Source organism: Pempheris klunzingeri, chromosome 6 (assembly GCF_042242105.1).
Source record: "Pempheris klunzingeri isolate RE-2024b chromosome 6, fPemKlu1.hap1, whole genome shotgun sequence".
NCBI classification, from domain to species: Eukaryota; Metazoa; Chordata; class Actinopteri; order Acropomatiformes; family Pempheridae; genus Pempheris; species Pempheris klunzingeri.
In genome coordinates this window covers 14,913,520-14,932,248 of record NC_092017.1, presented here as the reverse complement: position 1 = coordinate 14,932,248, position 18,729 = coordinate 14,913,520, and the positions used below count along the sequence as shown (strand labels likewise).

The 18,729-nt window shown below is 42.0% G+C and overlaps 1 protein-coding gene across 1 annotated transcript in view; it reads right to left on the bottom strand.

The window, feature by feature from the left end:
• Positions 1-1,868: 1,868 nt before the first annotated feature.
• The window catches only part of insrb (insulin receptor b), an 80,463-nt gene continuing 63,602 nt past the window's right edge, over positions 1,869-18,729 (bottom strand). The window contains exons 7-23 of the mRNA XM_070832401.1: positions 18,482-18,696; positions 17,737-17,863; positions 17,044-17,294; positions 16,166-16,333; positions 15,856-16,054; positions 14,393-14,525; positions 13,841-13,994; positions 13,370-13,518; positions 11,813-11,969; positions 11,511-11,607; positions 11,190-11,257; positions 10,835-11,064; positions 9,997-10,107; positions 9,709-9,871; positions 9,400-9,529; positions 9,178-9,312; positions 1,869-8,703 (exon numbers count right to left, since the gene is read on the bottom strand). Coding sequence (XP_070688502.1) covers positions 8,349-8,703; positions 9,178-9,312; positions 9,400-9,529; positions 9,709-9,871; positions 9,997-10,107; positions 10,835-11,064; positions 11,190-11,257; positions 11,511-11,607; positions 11,813-11,969; positions 13,370-13,518; positions 13,841-13,994; positions 14,393-14,525; positions 15,856-16,054; positions 16,166-16,333; positions 17,044-17,294; positions 17,737-17,863; positions 18,482-18,696 — 2,842 coding nt within the window. The 3' untranslated portion in view covers positions 1,869-8,348. The remainder of the gene's footprint in view (positions 8,704-9,177; positions 9,313-9,399; positions 9,530-9,708; positions 9,872-9,996; positions 10,108-10,834; positions 11,065-11,189; positions 11,258-11,510; positions 11,608-11,812; positions 11,970-13,369; positions 13,519-13,840; positions 13,995-14,392; positions 14,526-15,855; positions 16,055-16,165; positions 16,334-17,043; positions 17,295-17,736; positions 17,864-18,481; positions 18,697-18,729) is intronic.

Genomic DNA, 18,729 nt, shown 5'->3' with positions numbered 1-18,729 from the left:
AGATCATCTCATATTTTATGTACAAAATATTGTGCTTGTGGCATATATCATAGAACCAGTGACAACAGCTGCCAAACTAATGTGTTGTCAAAATGGGAATAAGTAAAACTGAAATACTCAAGTTCCTCAAAATGGGAAAATCCACCTTGGTCCATTTCTCCACTGGTAGCAAAAAGAAAAATCTTAACTCAAGTTCTTTTTTTCAGAGCTTTCAAGTCCATCATAAGTGAAGTGACAACAATCTGTCTTAGTAAGCTAAAAGGTGACTTGTCATTCTACGTTGTAGAGAACTTTTTTTGGTCCATGGTTAAGAAGTGCGAGAAGACACATATTCTCCAATAATTTTATTCATAATTTTAATATAAACAGTTAATTGTTGAATAATTTACACACAGCAAGATTTTTATTTTCATATCATTGCAACATTTTCTGTACATGTCACTACTTGGCTCTCCTTTGAAAACATAGAAAAAATAAATTGTCAAGCGTTCATTTAGTCATGGCACATTTTTGATCCTGTACAATATGCATGTCTTTCTGTGTGTGTGTGTGTGTGTATTTGTGTGTGTATGTGTGTGTTCAGTATGTTGATTTATGTGATACATAAAGATAATGGCACATTTGGATCCAGTGTGAGGGATGAAGCGATCTCTGTGGGTTGCGGTTTGGGGTTCGGACTGTACATACACACATATACACCTGCTGTCTGCGTACGCACCGATGTCTCAACATAATGTATACACACAACATATCCCAAAATTAATACATCAGCATATCGGCAATAAGTGACATTAATAAAGAGGTATCCTGCAGGACTACACACAGCATTCTGGGGACCACCTATGTGCACTGAGGAGAGAGAGAGAGACTTGAAGGACACGGAGAGGAGGAGGAGGAGCAGCGATCAGAGACAAAGAAAGCTGTGGTAAAGACTTCAACCAAAGGACAACACAGACACAACTCCATTGATTTAAACGACGTACAGCACAGGGAAGAGGATAGAGATAAATATAAGGTATTGGTGTGTAAACTGGAGCAGACCACTGGACTGGCAGATGACTCTTAAAACCCAAGAAGAGGCGGCTTTTCCTCAGATTTATCACCTAACAAACAGGGTCACCACACCTGCAGCGCCCCCGCTGTCTATCTTTAAACAACGGCGCATCTCTCCCTAATCAATAATAACACAAATATGAACAGTTCATCATCACACTACTGACAGACAGTACTTAATTCATTAATAACTGAGGGTGTTGCACCTTTACACTAGGCTTCTTTAAAAGATTTGGTTCAACATTTTAGGGAAATGCGCTAGTTCAGAGAGTCTGTTAGCTTTGCTACATATCAGGCAGCTGATTAGCTTAGCTTAGCTTAGCTTAGCTTAGCTCAGGGCAGCACATGGAGAAACAACTAGCCTTGCTCTATCCAACAGTAACAAAATCCACCTACCAAGACGTCTAAAAAGGACACTAACGCATTATTCCTCTTTTATTTAACCCTTACAAAAAAATTTAAAAGAATAATTTTTAATAGGGGTTATGTGCTATTTATCTGTTGCTAGATAACCACTGGAAACACCAGGAACTAACTGTGCTCGGTGAAGAAATCTGGCATTTAGAGTTGAGATGTAGCAGGCAGATTTTGTTACTGTTGGACAGAGCCATGCTAGCTAGCAGTTTTGCCTTGTTCCTATTCTTTCTGCTAAGCTAAAGCTAACCGGATGCTAACCATTCGCTTGCAAGTACCCATGTATCAAAGTTCTCATCCGACTCTGTGATGAGAAGTGCATTTCCCAAAACGTCTGAGCATTCCTACAACACCTCCAGCTTTACAGTCTAAACTGTATGGTTGTCGAACCATCAGTGAAGTTTTCTTTTTTTTTTGTTTTAGCTTATTCAGGATATAATCACTTATGGTTCCTCTTCTTCAAAAAGGATGTGCAGTGGTCTTTTCCAGTTTTTCACATAAAAAAAAACAACAACACATTTGCAAACTAAATACACGTCTCTTGACAGAAACAGCTTTATACAACAACATTTGTGGTAGGTGACACAAGAAAGGCTTTTATGGGTGACATGCTGCTGTGACTGGGTGGGGTGGTTGAAATGCATGACTTTGCGTCGGCCAACATTCACAACATGCATCGGATTAAGAGCAGGGTTCACTGCGAAACGTTTCAGGCCACGTACTGTTTATGTCTTGTTACACAGGGTTAAGCCCTCAGACTGGAGTTGTGCTGCTCCTGTTAAATACATTGACAGACTCGACTCTGCTCTTTTCTGCGTAGTGGGTTGTGTTATGGAAAAGACAAAAAAACAAAAACAAAACATCTATCTTTTTAAATTTAGAAAAAAAGTTATACACACATTGATAACAATGTTAAATTCATAATGTACAAGAGTAGTAAAAGTTTACAGTCAGAAAAAGTAATTGTATTTGCCCTCCATACTTTGGCTAAAAAAAATAGAAATCAACATCTCTAAAGTGTAATACTTTTTTCTTTTCTTTAAAACAAAACAATAATACATACAATGCTTTGTTCTCACCCTGCGCTGCGTTACTCGCATGCTCTGTCAAACCGCTTTTTAGGTCACCAGAGTTCAACAAAATAAACCTAAACTTCCCTAAAATCAAGTGCTTTCGTTTTTCGGGGGCTGAGGGGATCCGCTGCTATTTACAGTTAAGAGCTTATTAATCAGGTCTTTTTTTTTTTTGTTTTTTTGAAAATCATGGAACAACTGAATGCATTTCAAATCCTCAAGTGTAATGCAATCACTTGTTACTAATCATGGGTTTTTGCATGTGCTTTGGGGCGTCGCTGTCACAACAGACTGATGAGAAGCAAAATCAGTACGCGTCAAATTATCAAGCTATCCGCTGGTATAGATAATTAATTTTTCCATGCACAAAGCAAGCCAGAGCTTAGCATAGTAGAGACACAAGTTCAACACTTTTTTTTTTTTTGGTAAAAATCATTAGTCATATGATCCAAATTACAGAATTTTCCCACCACAATGTTAAAATATCGGCAGGTGCAACTAAACAACACAGAACGCATGAAAATATGTTTCCTGTGTTTTCAGTTCATGTTTGTAGTTTGGGAAATCCTCTTTAGTGATTGGTGGAGTTCTGCTCTGGGGGAGTGGACTGGGTGGGAGGGGTCAGGCCGGCCGTTAGTCTGAGCAAGGCACTATGGGTCAGGGCCCTGTTTGCTTTGCCACCCCTGACCAACAACGCTCCCGTCCAGCCGCTAGAGGGCAGTCCAGACCACGTCACGCCAGAGAGGACGAGTATTCCTGATTATCTTCAAAAGGGGGGGGGGAAGAAAGATTTCAGATTTCTGAAAATGGGCGTTTGGGTTTTTGTTGTTGAAAACTTGTCCTTGGCCTTATCATCTCCATTTTGCTTTTTGCAAGGATGCTGAGAACTTGCGCTTCAGTTAGAGTAGATAAAAGGTAGGTAGGTAGCTCTTCTTCCTCCTCATCCTCTTTATCCTCCAACCACAAAGCATCAGGCCGCCTCCCTGAGACGAAAAGTTACAATCTAGATTTCATGTCAGTTAATAGTTATTATGGCACACAGGATTGTCCCAGTCCAGCTTTTTTTTCCTTTGCAGAGGAGGGAGGGGAGTCCTCCTCTTTAAAACTTTTTAACCAGCCCAGACGTCAGTGTCCTGATCAGCCAAAACAGACCCAATCCATGGCATTGACAGAAAATAAAGGTCATCTCTTGATATTCACAGTAGAAAAAATATACATACAAAACAAAAATCAGAACAGAGAAACAGACAAATAAACCAACAACGACTGGAGGAGATGTGGGATTTGCACGCTAACAGTTTTGACCACAAAGAGACAAATTGACATATTGAAGAAGAGTAGGACTTTCTGCTAGACGACAGGTTTGGTCTAGATGTGATTGAAAAAGCATGAGGGTCCAGGGCCGAGCTTGTTTAGCTTTGGCTGTAGGTGACCACAGATATTCAATGACACTCGTGCCAATGTCACATAACCAGAAACCAGTAGAGCCGCTACTACATACAGTCCAGAGGATTGGTGTTTGGGGAAAAGGGAAACACACACAATAAAGCTACGCTGCTTCTTCTAGTGCCCTGGGAGAGCCTCTTATGAGTCAATTTATAAACTGCTGTAACAATGAAAAGAAAATACAGTCCATAAAGCCAATTCACTGCCCGGTTTTCCACATTTAATAAGTGCTAGGGGTAAAAATCATAAGGAGAGGGATAGTATTTGTATATCTTGAAAACTTGTTCTTAAACTCCACACCAATGAATGGAAATTAGCTCTAAAAGCGAGACAAGGGCTAAAATATAACAGCCCTTGCTCCCAACATTGTCCACATATTGCAGGGGTTGATGACAGCTTCCACTGAGGCACAAGAAGAAGAGAGAACTGAGAAAAACAAGGAGGCAGAGGGGTTTAATACATCACAGGGGAAAGGAATTCACCAGTGGTGTTGGTAATGTATGATAAAGTGATATTCTTTGAAATGATGGGATCTTGAGTGACTGACGGGGAAGATTTCGGCTCTTTAGACTGATTCCTCCATATGCACTGAGGTAGACTCTGGCCAAACACAAAGACAACGACAATTACTGACTAACTAACTAATTAACTAACTAGCACTCCTGCTGCTCACCACCAACTACTCCACCTGTACAATAACAAACTAGGCTTTTACATCGCTCCACTCTCAAACACCTTAAAAATGCTCGACTAAAAAGCTAACTGTGTTCTTCTTATACAATGACAATGATCATAATAAAATAAATATCTGGTATTTCAAAGATATGGGCACCATCTTAATTAAAAATTGCATATGCGTGTGAACACCACCACAAGATAAGCAACCTAGGTCGAGGTGGAGCCGAGAGCCATGTCCCACTTCCATACTACATATTAATTCTAACTGGGTTTTGAGTATGTAGTGTGTCTGTACTGGAAAATTAAGTACACTCAAAGTACTGCCAAAACAGTATACTATTAAGATAAGAATTTAGTATTATTATGTAGTGTGAAATTGTGACACAGCTAAGGTCCACCATTTTTCTGTCATGTACACAAAACTGACGGGCATCAGATTTATTTTTTTTTATAAATCTTTTTTTTTCTGCTTTTTTTTCTCCAAACTATGTCACAGATTATTTACAAAGTACAAAAGCCCAAGATTGTAACTCCTCAGAATAATTAGCTTAAATCTACATCATAACCTCAGGCGTCTCTGAGTGCCAACAGCACAGACTCTGGCCGATCCACAGTGTCACCGCTAAAGCACTAGGTGAACATTAGTGTTCAAACCTTAAGCTAGCAACAAGCTGAAAAATAAAAAACGTTTTTAAAAAAACTGCCCCGAAGACCTCTACTTTTTTTCCTGCAAAGAACAAAGGTGTAACCCGACAAACACAAATGTAGATGCAGCTTCCATTTCTATGCGTCTCCTGCCTCATGGGAAAAATTACAGAGAGAGCACAGAGGCCTGTGTATGTGTGTGTGTTAGACGCCAATATAACTAGCCTGGACGTGGCTCTGGGTTTGAGAAGGCACTGGTAAAATATGGAGGCAGCTTCTCTGCTTTCTCTCACTCTGATTCTGTGGGTTCTCATTGTTGACAGAAAGCTGCCAACACTTTGGCTATACTATAAGTGCTGAATGCTGTTCGGCTAGATTGGCAACCACACTGGTCTGTGTCCAGAAAGGAGAAACAAAAAAACATGTTCATCTCTACTCGTCTGCTGATTATCACCTCCCATGTCATCAACTGCTGTGGTTTGAGGATGTGGAGGATCTGCTGTGAAACTATGACTCAATGATCTCCAGAGACACAATGAGGGTTCAAGCAATGAGGACAACTAACTTTTGTAGTTTTGTGTAAGGGTGCACTTAACAGGAATGTTTTTGATTCCCGACAGGAGGGACAAACTTCAGATATTCGATTATTAACAAGGAAAAACAAGGAAACACAGTCTCTCATGTGTGTGTGTGTGTGTGTTCTGAGTCGGATGGGGTGTGGTGATGGTATCAGCTTTGCCAGCAGGCAGGCAAAACAGGGGGAGACGAGGGAACGAGCAGTTCCAACTAAATCCTGGAATGTCAGACCTGAGTGAAATAGCTGCTGCACACTGTGTCCTGACTGCCTAACTGCATGTGATAGCAGAGAGAATAATAGGATTAACAATCACTCACAGAGCCCCCCTCTCTCTCCCAGACACACTGAAAGATAGAGAGACACAGAGAGAGACTGCCCCCCCCTCCGCTACCTGCTGTGGACTCTGAATGCAGTTGGAACTTTCCGTATTTTTCTCCAGCCCTCCACCACAAAACGTGGAAATTTCCAACAGCCTGATTTTGAGCAGCGACTTCAGCAGCCAATGGGAAGCCTCAGGAAGACTGAGGAGGGAGAGCGTGCAGGAGGTGTGGTGTGGTGCAGAGCAAACCTAACAGAGCGGCAATGAGAGGGGACTGTAATGTGTGAATTTAATAACGCCTCCCGTGTAACACTACGGCCCTGAAATATGCCAGATCTCAGATGTGTCAGATGGCAAGGGAATGCTACTGCCCAACAATGTAAATTATGAGGGCTTTTAATGCCAAAGATAAAAAAAAAAAAAATAAAAAAAAAAAAAGGGCCTCATCGTCCACTTCACCTGCATTGGACTGAGAGCTGGCGTCAATTCCCCAGCCCTGTCCTGGTCCAATAAGCATAGACACAACTGAACCGCCATAACTGTTACGCCAACATAAGGAAGTACAATCACCAGGCAAAGACAAGCTCCCGGCGCTCTCTAACCTCATTTACAGGTAACAACTTGGACAACCGACACCATCACGTGAACGACGCGATGAACCTGTGATAACAAACATGTAAAGACCTCAGCTCTAATGTGATCTGACCAGAGAGAGACAGCAGACACAGAGACAAACACACATCAGGTGCATTTCCACGTAGAGAGACCTCATTCCCCTTTTATAAAGCTTTTTTTGGTTAATCCGTTTTTTTTTTGTTACGTTTTTTTCATTGTGGTTGTAGTAAAATTGCCTCCAAATATTGACAGCTCTCGGTGGGAACGAGGTTTGTAAAAAAAAACATTATGCACATGATTGACAATATTTTTGGGGCTTTCTACTTTCCCAGACGGAGAGAGTATGCAAGGGGGGCTGGAGGCCTAAGACACAGAGAGCACTGATGGTAGATTAGTGTGATTTCTGGGGCTATAAAAATAAGAAAATTAAAAAACCCAGAAAGAAAAAAACCTGGCAAAACAAAATACTAGCAAAGCTTCTGATGAAAAATATTACAAATATGAACTATTTACAAAAACATCAATATTTCATATATTATATATAAAATATTGGCACATAAATACCAATATTCCATATATACTATATATATTATATATATTTATATATTTCTATACCCACTAAAATATATCAAAGCAGCAGCTATTGGTCAGTCTGAGGAACTCTTTTGTCCAATTCTTAACTGTTTAAATATCCTTCAGCCATATAGTGAGGACACAGAAATAAAACTGAGAAAGAAAAGAAGGAGAAGAGAAAATAACAATAAAAGCAAATAAATTAAAACTATTCACCAAACACCCGATAAGTCTGTGTGTAGTTTGGAATTCTGCAGAACCAAAAAAATAAAAAATAAAAATAAAATAAAATAAAAACAAAAGAAAACATTCCTCTAGGAATAAATGTTTGTTCTAGGATCAAGTCTTTGCAAGTCATCCCACCGTTCCAAACTGATCAAGTCATTGTTCAAAAGGAAATTAGTATAAGCACTGATAGACACTTCTCTTTGTTTATAGGCCACATACAAAAAGGCCACTATCTGAGTAACGAGATTTCACTTGGAGAAAAAAAACAAAGCACAGAAATGTGGAAATACAGATTGGTGGGGAGAAAAGGAGGGACAAGTCTGAGGAGGTTGAGCATAAGCAGCCTTCTTGGTTTTCTAAGGTTTGTTGTGTTCACAGTTATTTTTTTCTCCGTTTCCATCACAAGGAGTCCTGGAAACGTGGCAATAGTGAAAAACAATAGATAGGTAATATGGTAATAGAAAGTCCAATGTGTTGTGGAGGAAGGTAAAAAAAACTGTTACACCATGTTTGCATCCCTTGCTTGCCTGTGTTCGGCAGCCACAAGGAAGAAAATAAAAAGTCCTGAGATCTGTGTCTTTTTTGAAGGGCTTCTCCAAGAATAAGAAAATCATTAGAAAACAATGAGAGGAACATGAAGGATACAGGAAAAAATGGACTGGAAGAGAAAAAAGGATGGGAAGGGAAGGAGGCAAGTCAAACGAGTTCTTGTAGGAAACAGGAAATGTTAGGAAGGGCTGGATCTGGGCAATGATAAGATTCGTCCGTTTTTCTTGCCACCGTTCATGTGCGTGTAGGGGACATGCTCCTCATAGTTCCCCCTGAGGGCCACCGAGGGCCCGCTGTCCCTGCCTAAGCTCTCCTCTCTGTGGGAGTATGAGGACGGGTCCAAGGGGATGCTCTCCATGTTGTCCAGGTCCAGGTCAAACTCCTCTGTCTCCGGGACTTTGTTCTCCTCGCTGTAGAAGAAGGAGACCTCCTGGAAAGACGGGTGCAGGTCCTCCCGCAGCATCTCGATGATCTCGTGGAACATCGGCCGCATCTTGGGGTTGTACTGCCAACACATCTGCATTAGGCTGTGTCTGGGGATAAGGGATAAAGTGTGTAAGATAGCGCAGTACAACTTACAACAGCAGTACAACAACTTAAAATATAGCAGGCTATGCTGAAATATATTGATGACTTTTGAAAGAAATGTTTTACTCCATCTGTAAAGTTTGTATCAGATGAGATCAAATTTCCATCAGTTTTTCCATAATAAGTCAAATCTGAATTATAATGGTGTCCCCCTCAAAATAAATATAAGTCATCAAGAGGATATTCCCAGATTCCCAGAATTTCCCCCCAAGGATCAATAAAGTATTTCTATGTTGGCTTCTTCTTCCATCTGAGACACTGTGTGTAATAAGTAGTGTAGAAATGTGATAAAAGTGTGTTAAAAGTGGAAGTAAAAAGTGGTTGAAATGTCAATATTAACATCAGATTGACGTGTTTCATTGCAGTACAGTCATATAATTTAGTTTACAGCTCAAAAACATGTTTCAGTGTTTACTTACATCCTCTCAGGGCAGTTATCTGGCCGGTCCAGATACCCTCCATCCATGACAAACTTCAGCACCTGCTCGTTGGATAACCCCTGGTAAGGCTGCTCTGCTAATGTACTGATCTCCCACAGCACAACGCCAAATGACCTGCAGACACACATACAAGCACATGCCACCAAAAATGCACCGGAAATGTAACCAGAGGTGCAGAACAGTCGCTGAAATGTGACTTACCAGCAGTCAGAGTGGGCAGTGAAGACTCCGTCTTTCAGAGACTCTGGAGCCATCCACCTGACAGGAAGCAGGCCTTTCCCTCCTTTGCGGTAGTAGTCGGTCTCATAGATGTCTCTGGTCATACCAAAGTCTACCAAAGAGAGAGAGAGAGAGACAGTACAGTTCAGTAAACCTTAACTGTGAGCACACAGTAAAACATATTCCCAATAATAAACTAATTCCATTCAACCATAACACAGGACTAACAGATATGAAGTGGGATTGCAACATGAGCAACAAGGAAACCAAAACAAACACAAGCTTCAGTACCTCCGATCTTGACGGTGAAGTCCTCGGCCACCATGCAGTTCCTGGCTGCCAGGTCTCTGTGGACAAACTTCTTGGCGTTGAGGTATGCCATGCCGTCCGCAATTTCTGCAGCCATCTGGATCATCTCCTTCAGCGTAGGTGGTGGACGGCCTGAAGGGTTGTTCTACAAAAACACACAAAGAGACAGTTACAAAATCAGCCATGTGAGGAAATATCAGCAATAAGCAGAACTCTCTGAGCTGGAAGGATTTTTTTGAAATGCAGAGACGGGATTGCTGCGACACATACCTCAGAGTCTGGCCTGAGACTACGCAGGTAGCTCTTCAGGTCACCGTGGGTCATCAGCTCCATCACTACCAGGGTGGGCTGACCTTTGGACACCACACCTAAGAGACGCACCTATAGCGAGAAAAATACAGAAGAAAAACACACATCATACACATGTGAACAACCCAATGTTTACCCTTACGTTTACTGACTAGAAACAACAACCTCATCTGTCTTTGAAAGGCAAATATGTTAGATATTTTTTTAATATAATTCAAATATAATGACAATTAAAGTTTGTTCAATTATCCAAAGAGTTTTGGTCACTTAAGTATGGGTGACTTCATATAAAAACAACTATAATTTCCACACTGTTCATCTCCAAATGCCAAAGGTAAAACCAAAATTAACCCTCAAACTATTAAGGAGATTTTTCCAACTGTGTAAATTCTGCTCCGTAAACATGGTGCATACTACTGTACATCTTCCTGCTGTCAACCGGGCAGACCAGATAACACATTTATACCGTGTTGCCACTATGTCAATTCTCTCTTCATCTATGGGTAAGTAACTGCCTGCACTAATCTGACTAACATACAACAATTTAATTGGTGCTCAGTAGGCTGGTACCAAGTGTGAATATTTGGAGTCAAACTGTGTGTCAATATGGCAGATTCAACACAACAAGCGAGTCATAATTTGATGAGTCATGCATGTTCATGCCGGTTTCAACAAAATGATGGAAAGCCCTCATATAGTGTTATTCACAAGTGTATGGATAGTCGCCCCAGTGTCCCCGTTAGTCAGTACTGAAGCGCTGTAAGAGGAAACTGTCTGAGAAGGGTTTGTCGTGTCGTACCACGTGGTGACAGCTGAAAGCCTTCATGACGGAGGCTTCGTTGAGGAACTCGATCCTCTCGCGCAGGCTGGCGGATTCATTGACTGTCTTGACGGCTACGCGCGTGTCCGGGTCTCCTTTGATGATGTCCTTGGCGATTCCCTCATACACCATGCCGAAGGAACCCTGACCCAGCTCTCTGAGCACCGTGATCTTCTCCCGGGGCACCTCCCACTCATCAGGAACATACACTACACAAAGCAGACGTCATTTTCTTTCACTAAACCATTCACAACTCATAACGAGGCAGCAGTTTTCTTTTGCATTGTACTTCCTAAACTTAGCAGTTATGTTATGATTATGTTACTTTTCTTACCATCATTGGCGCTGAGGTACTCAGGGTTTGAGGAGGCGATAAGAGGCCCTGTTGGGCCTTCTGTTTGCCTGCAACACAACCATCAAGAGCATCTGAGCCACTGAAAAATGTAATAAGATGGGAACTTTCTCCAGTATGTCCTGTCACATGCCACCGGGCTCAAAGTTCAGACTGACCATGCTGTACTTCAATTATAGGTTTAGAAACAAAATAAGTAGCATTCGCTGTTTGGTTTGCTGCTGATATGGTGTAATCAGCTTAGTTAATACATCCAGCGGGACGGATCATCCTGAGAGGCAACGTGCCGGTCACAGATCTTACCTCTTCTTGAAGATCACAAAGACTCCACCTCCCACGAACAGCAGCAGGATGAAGCAGATGACGGGACCAATCACAATCCAAATTAAACCCGGATCCGCTGTAACAAACACAGAGGTCATTCATCAGGTCACTTGGAAGCTTGCAGAAAGAATGGATGGCTTGTTGGACCTCGTCTGCTCTAACAAGCATAGAGTTAATGGCAACAATGTGTAAGCAGATTATGAACTTCAACATGCATGTGAATAATGAATGACTGTTCTACATATGAGGTGAGTTCAGTCAGACGTATCGTCCAGTCTTACGGTTTGGCATGAAGAAGTAAGTGGTCTCAGTAAAAGAGCCATTTCCTGCCAAGGAGGTGGCGCGGACCCTCACGCTGTAGTTTCCGGGTTGTACCTGTGAAAGCTTCGTGCCGCCCATCTTAAGGTAAGCTGGCCGTGACACACAAGTTTTGTGAACCTGGAAAAGACAAAAACACTACAGCATGAGAAATCATAAGAAATAATGTAGGGGGCAAAGACTATTCTATAGGCTGCTTTACACGAATCACAAAGAGGGAAAATGAGGGAAAATATCTGATGAAAAAGATTCACAAGATTTTCAAGTTGAAAAACTAAAACAGTTCTTTTTTGAGTCTAAGTAAACTATTTGTTGTTCAAAATGTATTTTTATATGACCATTTTTTACAAGTTTGGGCCAATGAAGCAGGAGCAATTTTAGATTCATTTACTCTTAAATTAAAAAAATGTACAACAATAATGTGTGTGTAAAAAGTGGACACACTCTGGAACACAATACAACACCAGTAAAAACGCAGAACGCAAACAGTATAAATATAAACTACTAATCCCAAGGTGACTCCGATAAGAATTTTTAATATTGTTCCACAACCAACTTTATGTAATCCAAATACACCAAGAATAAACTATTAGTGGTGAAATGGTTTACACACGTTTGATTTTAAATATATTAGGTGGCAGATATCAAAAAGAAAACTTTTGGCGTGCATGCCAATTAACAGTCAATCAGTCAGAGGTCTGCATGATGAAACATGTTGTTTAGCCTTGCCACATGCTACCGCTGTGCAACAAACCAAATAACCCTCTGACATGCTCTAAACACAGTTTTAAATTAATCCAGATCAGCTTGTTTGAGCTGCAGGGTGTGTTAGTGAGCGGTGTGTTTTCAGTGCAGTGCGCTGGAGATGTCGTCTGAGATGCCAGTCCATCCCTGCCACTGCATTCTAGTCTTCCTTCCTGCCTCTGTCACTATGGTAACAGAGCTGCTACTGGCTCCTTGGGTCAGGCAGTGCAGCAATGAATAGCAATGAGAGACGAATTCACACATTTACAGCAAGTCAACAACAACAACAACACACACACACACACACACACACACACACACACACACACACACACAGTCACACTGCCGCAGACAGGCACGTGTGCACACAAATAATAATATGCAAACACAGGTGGAAGAAAACGTCAGCACACAAACCGTGGTGGCATCGGGGGGTTGTAAACAAATATTTCCTTTATTCCTCTCCCCATATAAGGAACATACAGAATTTATACAGCAAGCCCTTTCTCTTCTGTTTGCCTCCACTCCCTAGACTCTGTCAAGATCACGGCTTGTTCTCTGTGCATATCTTCTTACCTTCAGCCATGTTTTCTTTTGCACCTATCTGCCCTGCCTCTCTCCTTCCTATAGAGCATTTCAAGTTCATATCTGCTGGCTCTTCCTCCCCTCGCCTCTCTGTCCCTCACTTCGGGAATAAGAAAAAGAATCACGGCCCCTCCCTTCCCCTGACTTTTTCCTGTATCCTCGCTCTCTAAAAGGTGACGGCTGATACTGACCTCTGTGTCTCCAACCTTCCTGTAGAAGACTTCATATAGGATGATGAGGCCATTAGGAGAACGAGGAGCATTCCACTTAATCAACACGTAAGGAGGCTCCGCTGTCACTATCTCGTGGGTCACAGAGCCTGGGATGTCATCTGCTTTCTCTGTCAGTACCACACATAGGCAAGAAAAACACTTTACACATGCAGTATAAAGAAATGCATTCCCACATTGTTCTTTGCTGGCAACTTTTGTTTCTGCCTACTTAAAGTTCAAGTTATTCTGACCACTCTATGACCTAACTCACTTGCCAAAATGACCATACAGTTGAATCAGCACCTCTATAGAACAGTCAAAACAAAACCTGAACATTATATTCTTCCTATATTCTGAAGATTTACTGCAAGACTGTTGTGTTCGATGGCTTTAGGAGAATCCAATAAACTGGAAACTAAATGTAAGTGTAAGATGTGTTTTTGTTCTTACCCTCTGGCATGGTTCGAGCACTGACATAGGTAGCCATGCTGCAACGTTTCAGGTCTGTCGGATGGTTGCAGGCCATGATCTCTATCTTATAACTGGTAAAATGGTGCAGGTTGGAGATGACAGTTGACTCCTTTAGGAACACCTTCAGCTCCACCTGAATGGAAAAGATAAGAGATGTAATTACTCCAACAGGGTCAGTGATTTATGGTTACACTCAGATCATATACAAAACTATTTCTATTTCTCTTTATGTCTAATTTCTTTAAACTATTTCATCTTAGTTGGAAAGGCCTCACAGCATGGTCATGTATTTAACAACAATGTCACAGAGTATAACTTTGTATAACTTTTCCTTTGTCATTCTGAAGCTAGAGTGAACAGGAATATCCTCTTTGCTTTCTTACTGGTTGTAATATGACTTCAGACAAAGACAAACATATGTCACAAGCTATGATACAATATAATTAAATTACAGGCCAGTGATAAGTACATAAGTTGACTGAATGAATGATTATAAAAATAATGGTATACAAAATTATAATTGTTTGAGACCTTGGATCCCTTCTTGTCCTTGTCTTCAGGTGTGGCTATGGTGGAGCCGAATGGAAAACTGGGGGCTGTGGTGAGGAAGAGAGTGTTTTGGGTGGCGTTGGCAACTCCCACTGAGCGTCGCCGACGAGATGGCCTGGTGAAACAGAGAAACAGATACAGCTTGGTGGAGGAAGTCCACTAAAATGAATGACTGTCAGGCAAACAAGTAATACATTATCAACCCAAAAGTCAGAGGTTTTTCCTGTGAATTAGACCCTGGCAGAAGCACATGGGGCAGTAGTGTGCAGGAGGTCAGTGAGGACCTCTGGTCACACTAACCTTTATAATGTGTAGCAAGCCTGCCTGCATGACATTTATCCACACATACCACCCACTGGACAAGCTACCAACCCTCACCACTGGGCAGTGCCAGTGAGCAAGTCCACCTTACTCTCTTGAGGTTATGAGTGCAAGCCCACCACAAACGGCATTAACTTCAACCAGTCCAGACCTGCTGTGCATCTTGGTGTAAGGACAGGCAGAATCTCTGTATACGAATTAGAAAACGATCTTCCTTCTGTCCAAAATTACCACCATTAAGTGTCTTTGGAGAGTGCACTTGACTCCAAGCTGCTGCAGTGAAGCCTCTCCTTTACTGTACAGGGAAGTGTAGGGCTGAGTTAATGTTGAACTAATACTTGCTAAGTTAGGAGAAAAACACAAAGCTTCCTGCATCCCTTTGCGTGACGGAAAAAGAGAGCACGAGGAGTTCTTTGTGTGCTTCGCTGTATGGAGCTGACCTTGTACGATTCAACAGCACGGGTTCAAAATGCAGCAGAGGTGTGTGTGAGTTTGCGTGTTTGTGTGTGTCCAAATGGCAGTTTGCATGACTGCACCCCTGACTGGCATGAATGATAATGGGCACAGTAATCACTCCCCTAGGGAAGCGGAGGGAGAGACTGTGGGGGTGTGGAAGTGTGTGTGTGTGTGTGTGTGTGTGTGTGTGTGTGTGTGTGTGTGTGTAGGGGCACTGGGGCCCAGACAATCAGCACTTCCCACCATAAGCCCCCCACAGTAGTACCCCGTTCAAAAACAAGGTCTACATAAACAACACAGACACACACACACACGTAGGTGCACACTGATGTACGAGACAGAGTTGGCACTGAGCTGTTTTGAGACACACACATCATGGTCGCTGGGACAAAGGAGGAGTGATCTAGTCTGGCTGGATGAAGGGCCTCCAGTGCTGCTGCTGCACTGCCATAAACAACACAGCAAGAATCTCCTCTTGATGCTAAATGTAAAGAATCTTGAATGTATACAAGCTTTTTACAGTACAAATTCAAAAAGGTTATGACCAGACTGATGAATAGTAAGTGGCTGTAGATCTAAACACTCATGCGTCTCTACCCAGTTTGGAGATGGTGTCCAGAGTAGTTTCTAATGAGCTGTACTGTTGAATTACAGTCCAGGATGTCTACCTGCTCTCAAAGACTTCATTGTGAAGGTAGTTCTCGAAGGTCTTGCGGTACTCTATCTCCTCCTGCTCCTTCTTTAGCTGGTTGTCTGTCTTGGGGCAGGCGCAGCATCTGCCTCCCGAGGTGGGCTCATCTGTGTGGTTCCATTTCTGCTCATCCTCGCTGTCCAGGTGGGTCGGGGTACGAGACGGCAGCTTCATCCCTGGGTAGCAGAAACGAGTGTGAGGGAAAGCAAGACATTCAAATGTGAAGTGAGCAGCAGTAAACAGTCATCAGACGACAGACTCGAATGGGGCAATCTGTGGATGCTAACCTTGTAGGCAGTAGTCAAACTTGTAGAGGTCGCTGTCCTCAGCCTGCTTACTACAGATGACTCTGTAGTGGGTGATGTTGCCATTTGGACTGGTGGGAGGCTTCCACTTCAGGATGATCTGAGAGGAGGAGTTGGAAGAGGAGATGGGGTCCAGAGGCACAGAGGGCTCTGAGGGGGAAGGAGAAAAGCAGTGAGAAAATAGTCAGGACTACACTGGTATTGCACGACCTTAGGCCACATCAGGCAGACTTTAGTCCTATAAGGAATAAAACTTAGGCCCCCATTCATTTGAATGGAGCCAGTCTAGTGACGCAGAGAGGAAGCAACTGTAGAGGGCTTCGGAAAAAACTGCAAGGTCGTCTGGCAAAAGAGTTGGCCTGGACCGCAACGTTATGTCAACCAGCATCATATATCACACTTGATTTCTACTGTTCACCTCACCATTGTTGTAACAATGGATGAAATAGCTGTCACCATAATAATAAGTCACAGGATTACAGACCTTTGTGCCGTGTTTTAGCACAGTATAGTCTTGGATAAGTCCTAGCGGTCCTATAACGTCGCCCTAACGTAACCTGAGGAGTTTTTGACTTCCTGTGACACTTTTGAGCAATGATGTGATTGGGTCCCCACTTGGTTCACATCACTACCAGGAGCCTCACTCTGTTCCGCTGATTAATGAGCCAATAAACATGGTGATGCCCAGGACAATGTGGGAAGGAAGAAGGCTACTATCACGCGATGTAAACAAAAAAAAAAAAACATTCATTCAACTGTAAAGTCAGGTATTGTCTATAGTCAGCTGAGGGAAGCACAAAATCTCGAAAAAATATATTATTTTTGAATGTGTGTGTGTTTTTTTAAATGGTGTAACTCACTGGAGGCATTGGTGCGGACATAGATGATCTCACTCTTAGCTCCATGAACCTGGTGCTCATCGAATGCAGACAGTTGGGTCTTGACCATAATGGCGTACTGGGTCCATGGCTTCAGTGGTCGGATCAGGTACCCTGGATCATCCACCTTCTTGCCATCAGTGGAACGAGACGGAGGATCAACATCAGCAATCGCCCAGCTATTAGATCCACACGCGTCCTGTCCATCAAACTCCGTCACATTTTTATATGGCCTGGAGCAGATGGGAAGAAAGAGATCAGAAACAATAGATCCACAAGCACAAATGAACAGTGTACAATATTAGTGGAGGATTTTTATTTGTGTAGCACATTTTAGTACAGGTAAACTTAATGTGCCTTACATTAAAGTGCATACAGCAACAAGTGATATGAGATTATAAAAAGAAAATACAAGAACAAACAACTCCTGATCACCTGAGAGCTCTGACTGGACTGTAGTCAGTGAGGAGGTCAGAAGTACAGTAGAAAGCAAATAAGTGTGGTAAAGGCTATAAGATGAATTTTGAGACTGGTTCTTTATCATACGGTGAGCCAATGATGTGATGTTTCTTCTTTTTTCGTACATGTGAGGACTGGACTTTGCTGCGCTCTGATTATTGTTTGTTTGGGGTTTGTTCTGTGTTATGGTATGAAAAAATACCATGATATACTTACGCCTCTTTGTAGAGAACCATAAAGCCCAGCAGGTCTCTAAAGTCTAAGGGCCAAAAGGGCTCCCACCGCAACATAATCATATTTGACGTTGTCTTGATCAGGGTGTATTTCAGCAGCTTGGTCTCACCTAAAGAATGAAACAGATGCTCAGCACACACCTTAGGCAAAAGAGCAAATGACAAGCAATCACACCATAAAAACCAAAGAAATTAGAAGCACGTAGTCTGATTTTTTCTTTTTTTTTTGAGAAGAATATAGCCGTGTAGTCTAAAGAGGACCTGCATTAAAATGAGTAAAACCAATCAACCATTCTACATTAACATTATGTAGCTGCATCAGAATGCAACAGTGGTTTGAGGTTTTGTATACATCCCTCCGGTGCTTTGCATGTTTTTCCAGAAGACAGACTATATAGATTAATTCCACATCAGAACACTCTAATTTACTGACAACATTGTGCATCAAGAGAGTTCCATACATAATAGAATAGTGTACGACAATACATTCAGCAAATAGATAAGTAATGTATTTAACTCTCAGCCATAAGAGCTAATAGATACAATCTAAGAGTAGTAAAAATAAAATTAAAAGCAAAAGGATTTTTTTTCTGTAAGATTGGGGGAAAAAAGCAATTATGTTTGTAATGCAAAAACAAAAACCTAGAGCCAATTTAGAATGATTTAGAATATTTTAAAATAAATGTAGTCAGTAAGGTGGTAAACATCTGACGTTCTGGGCATCTTACAGGAGGCTTGGTCCCCATTAGTGCGTACAGCGATGTCATTCTTTTGGTTGCGCTCCTTGGTTCCTGTAACCTCCTCCATCTTTCTGATTTCAGACATGCAAAGTTTGGAGTTGTAGTGGAAGAATGTGCGACCACGCTGGATGGTCAGGTTGTGCTTGGACCAATCCCACAGCTCGCGCAAGTTCTGGTTGTCCAGTGCATAGAAGGCAAAAGCACTGAGAGAGACAGAGGAAAAAGAGAAGAAATTA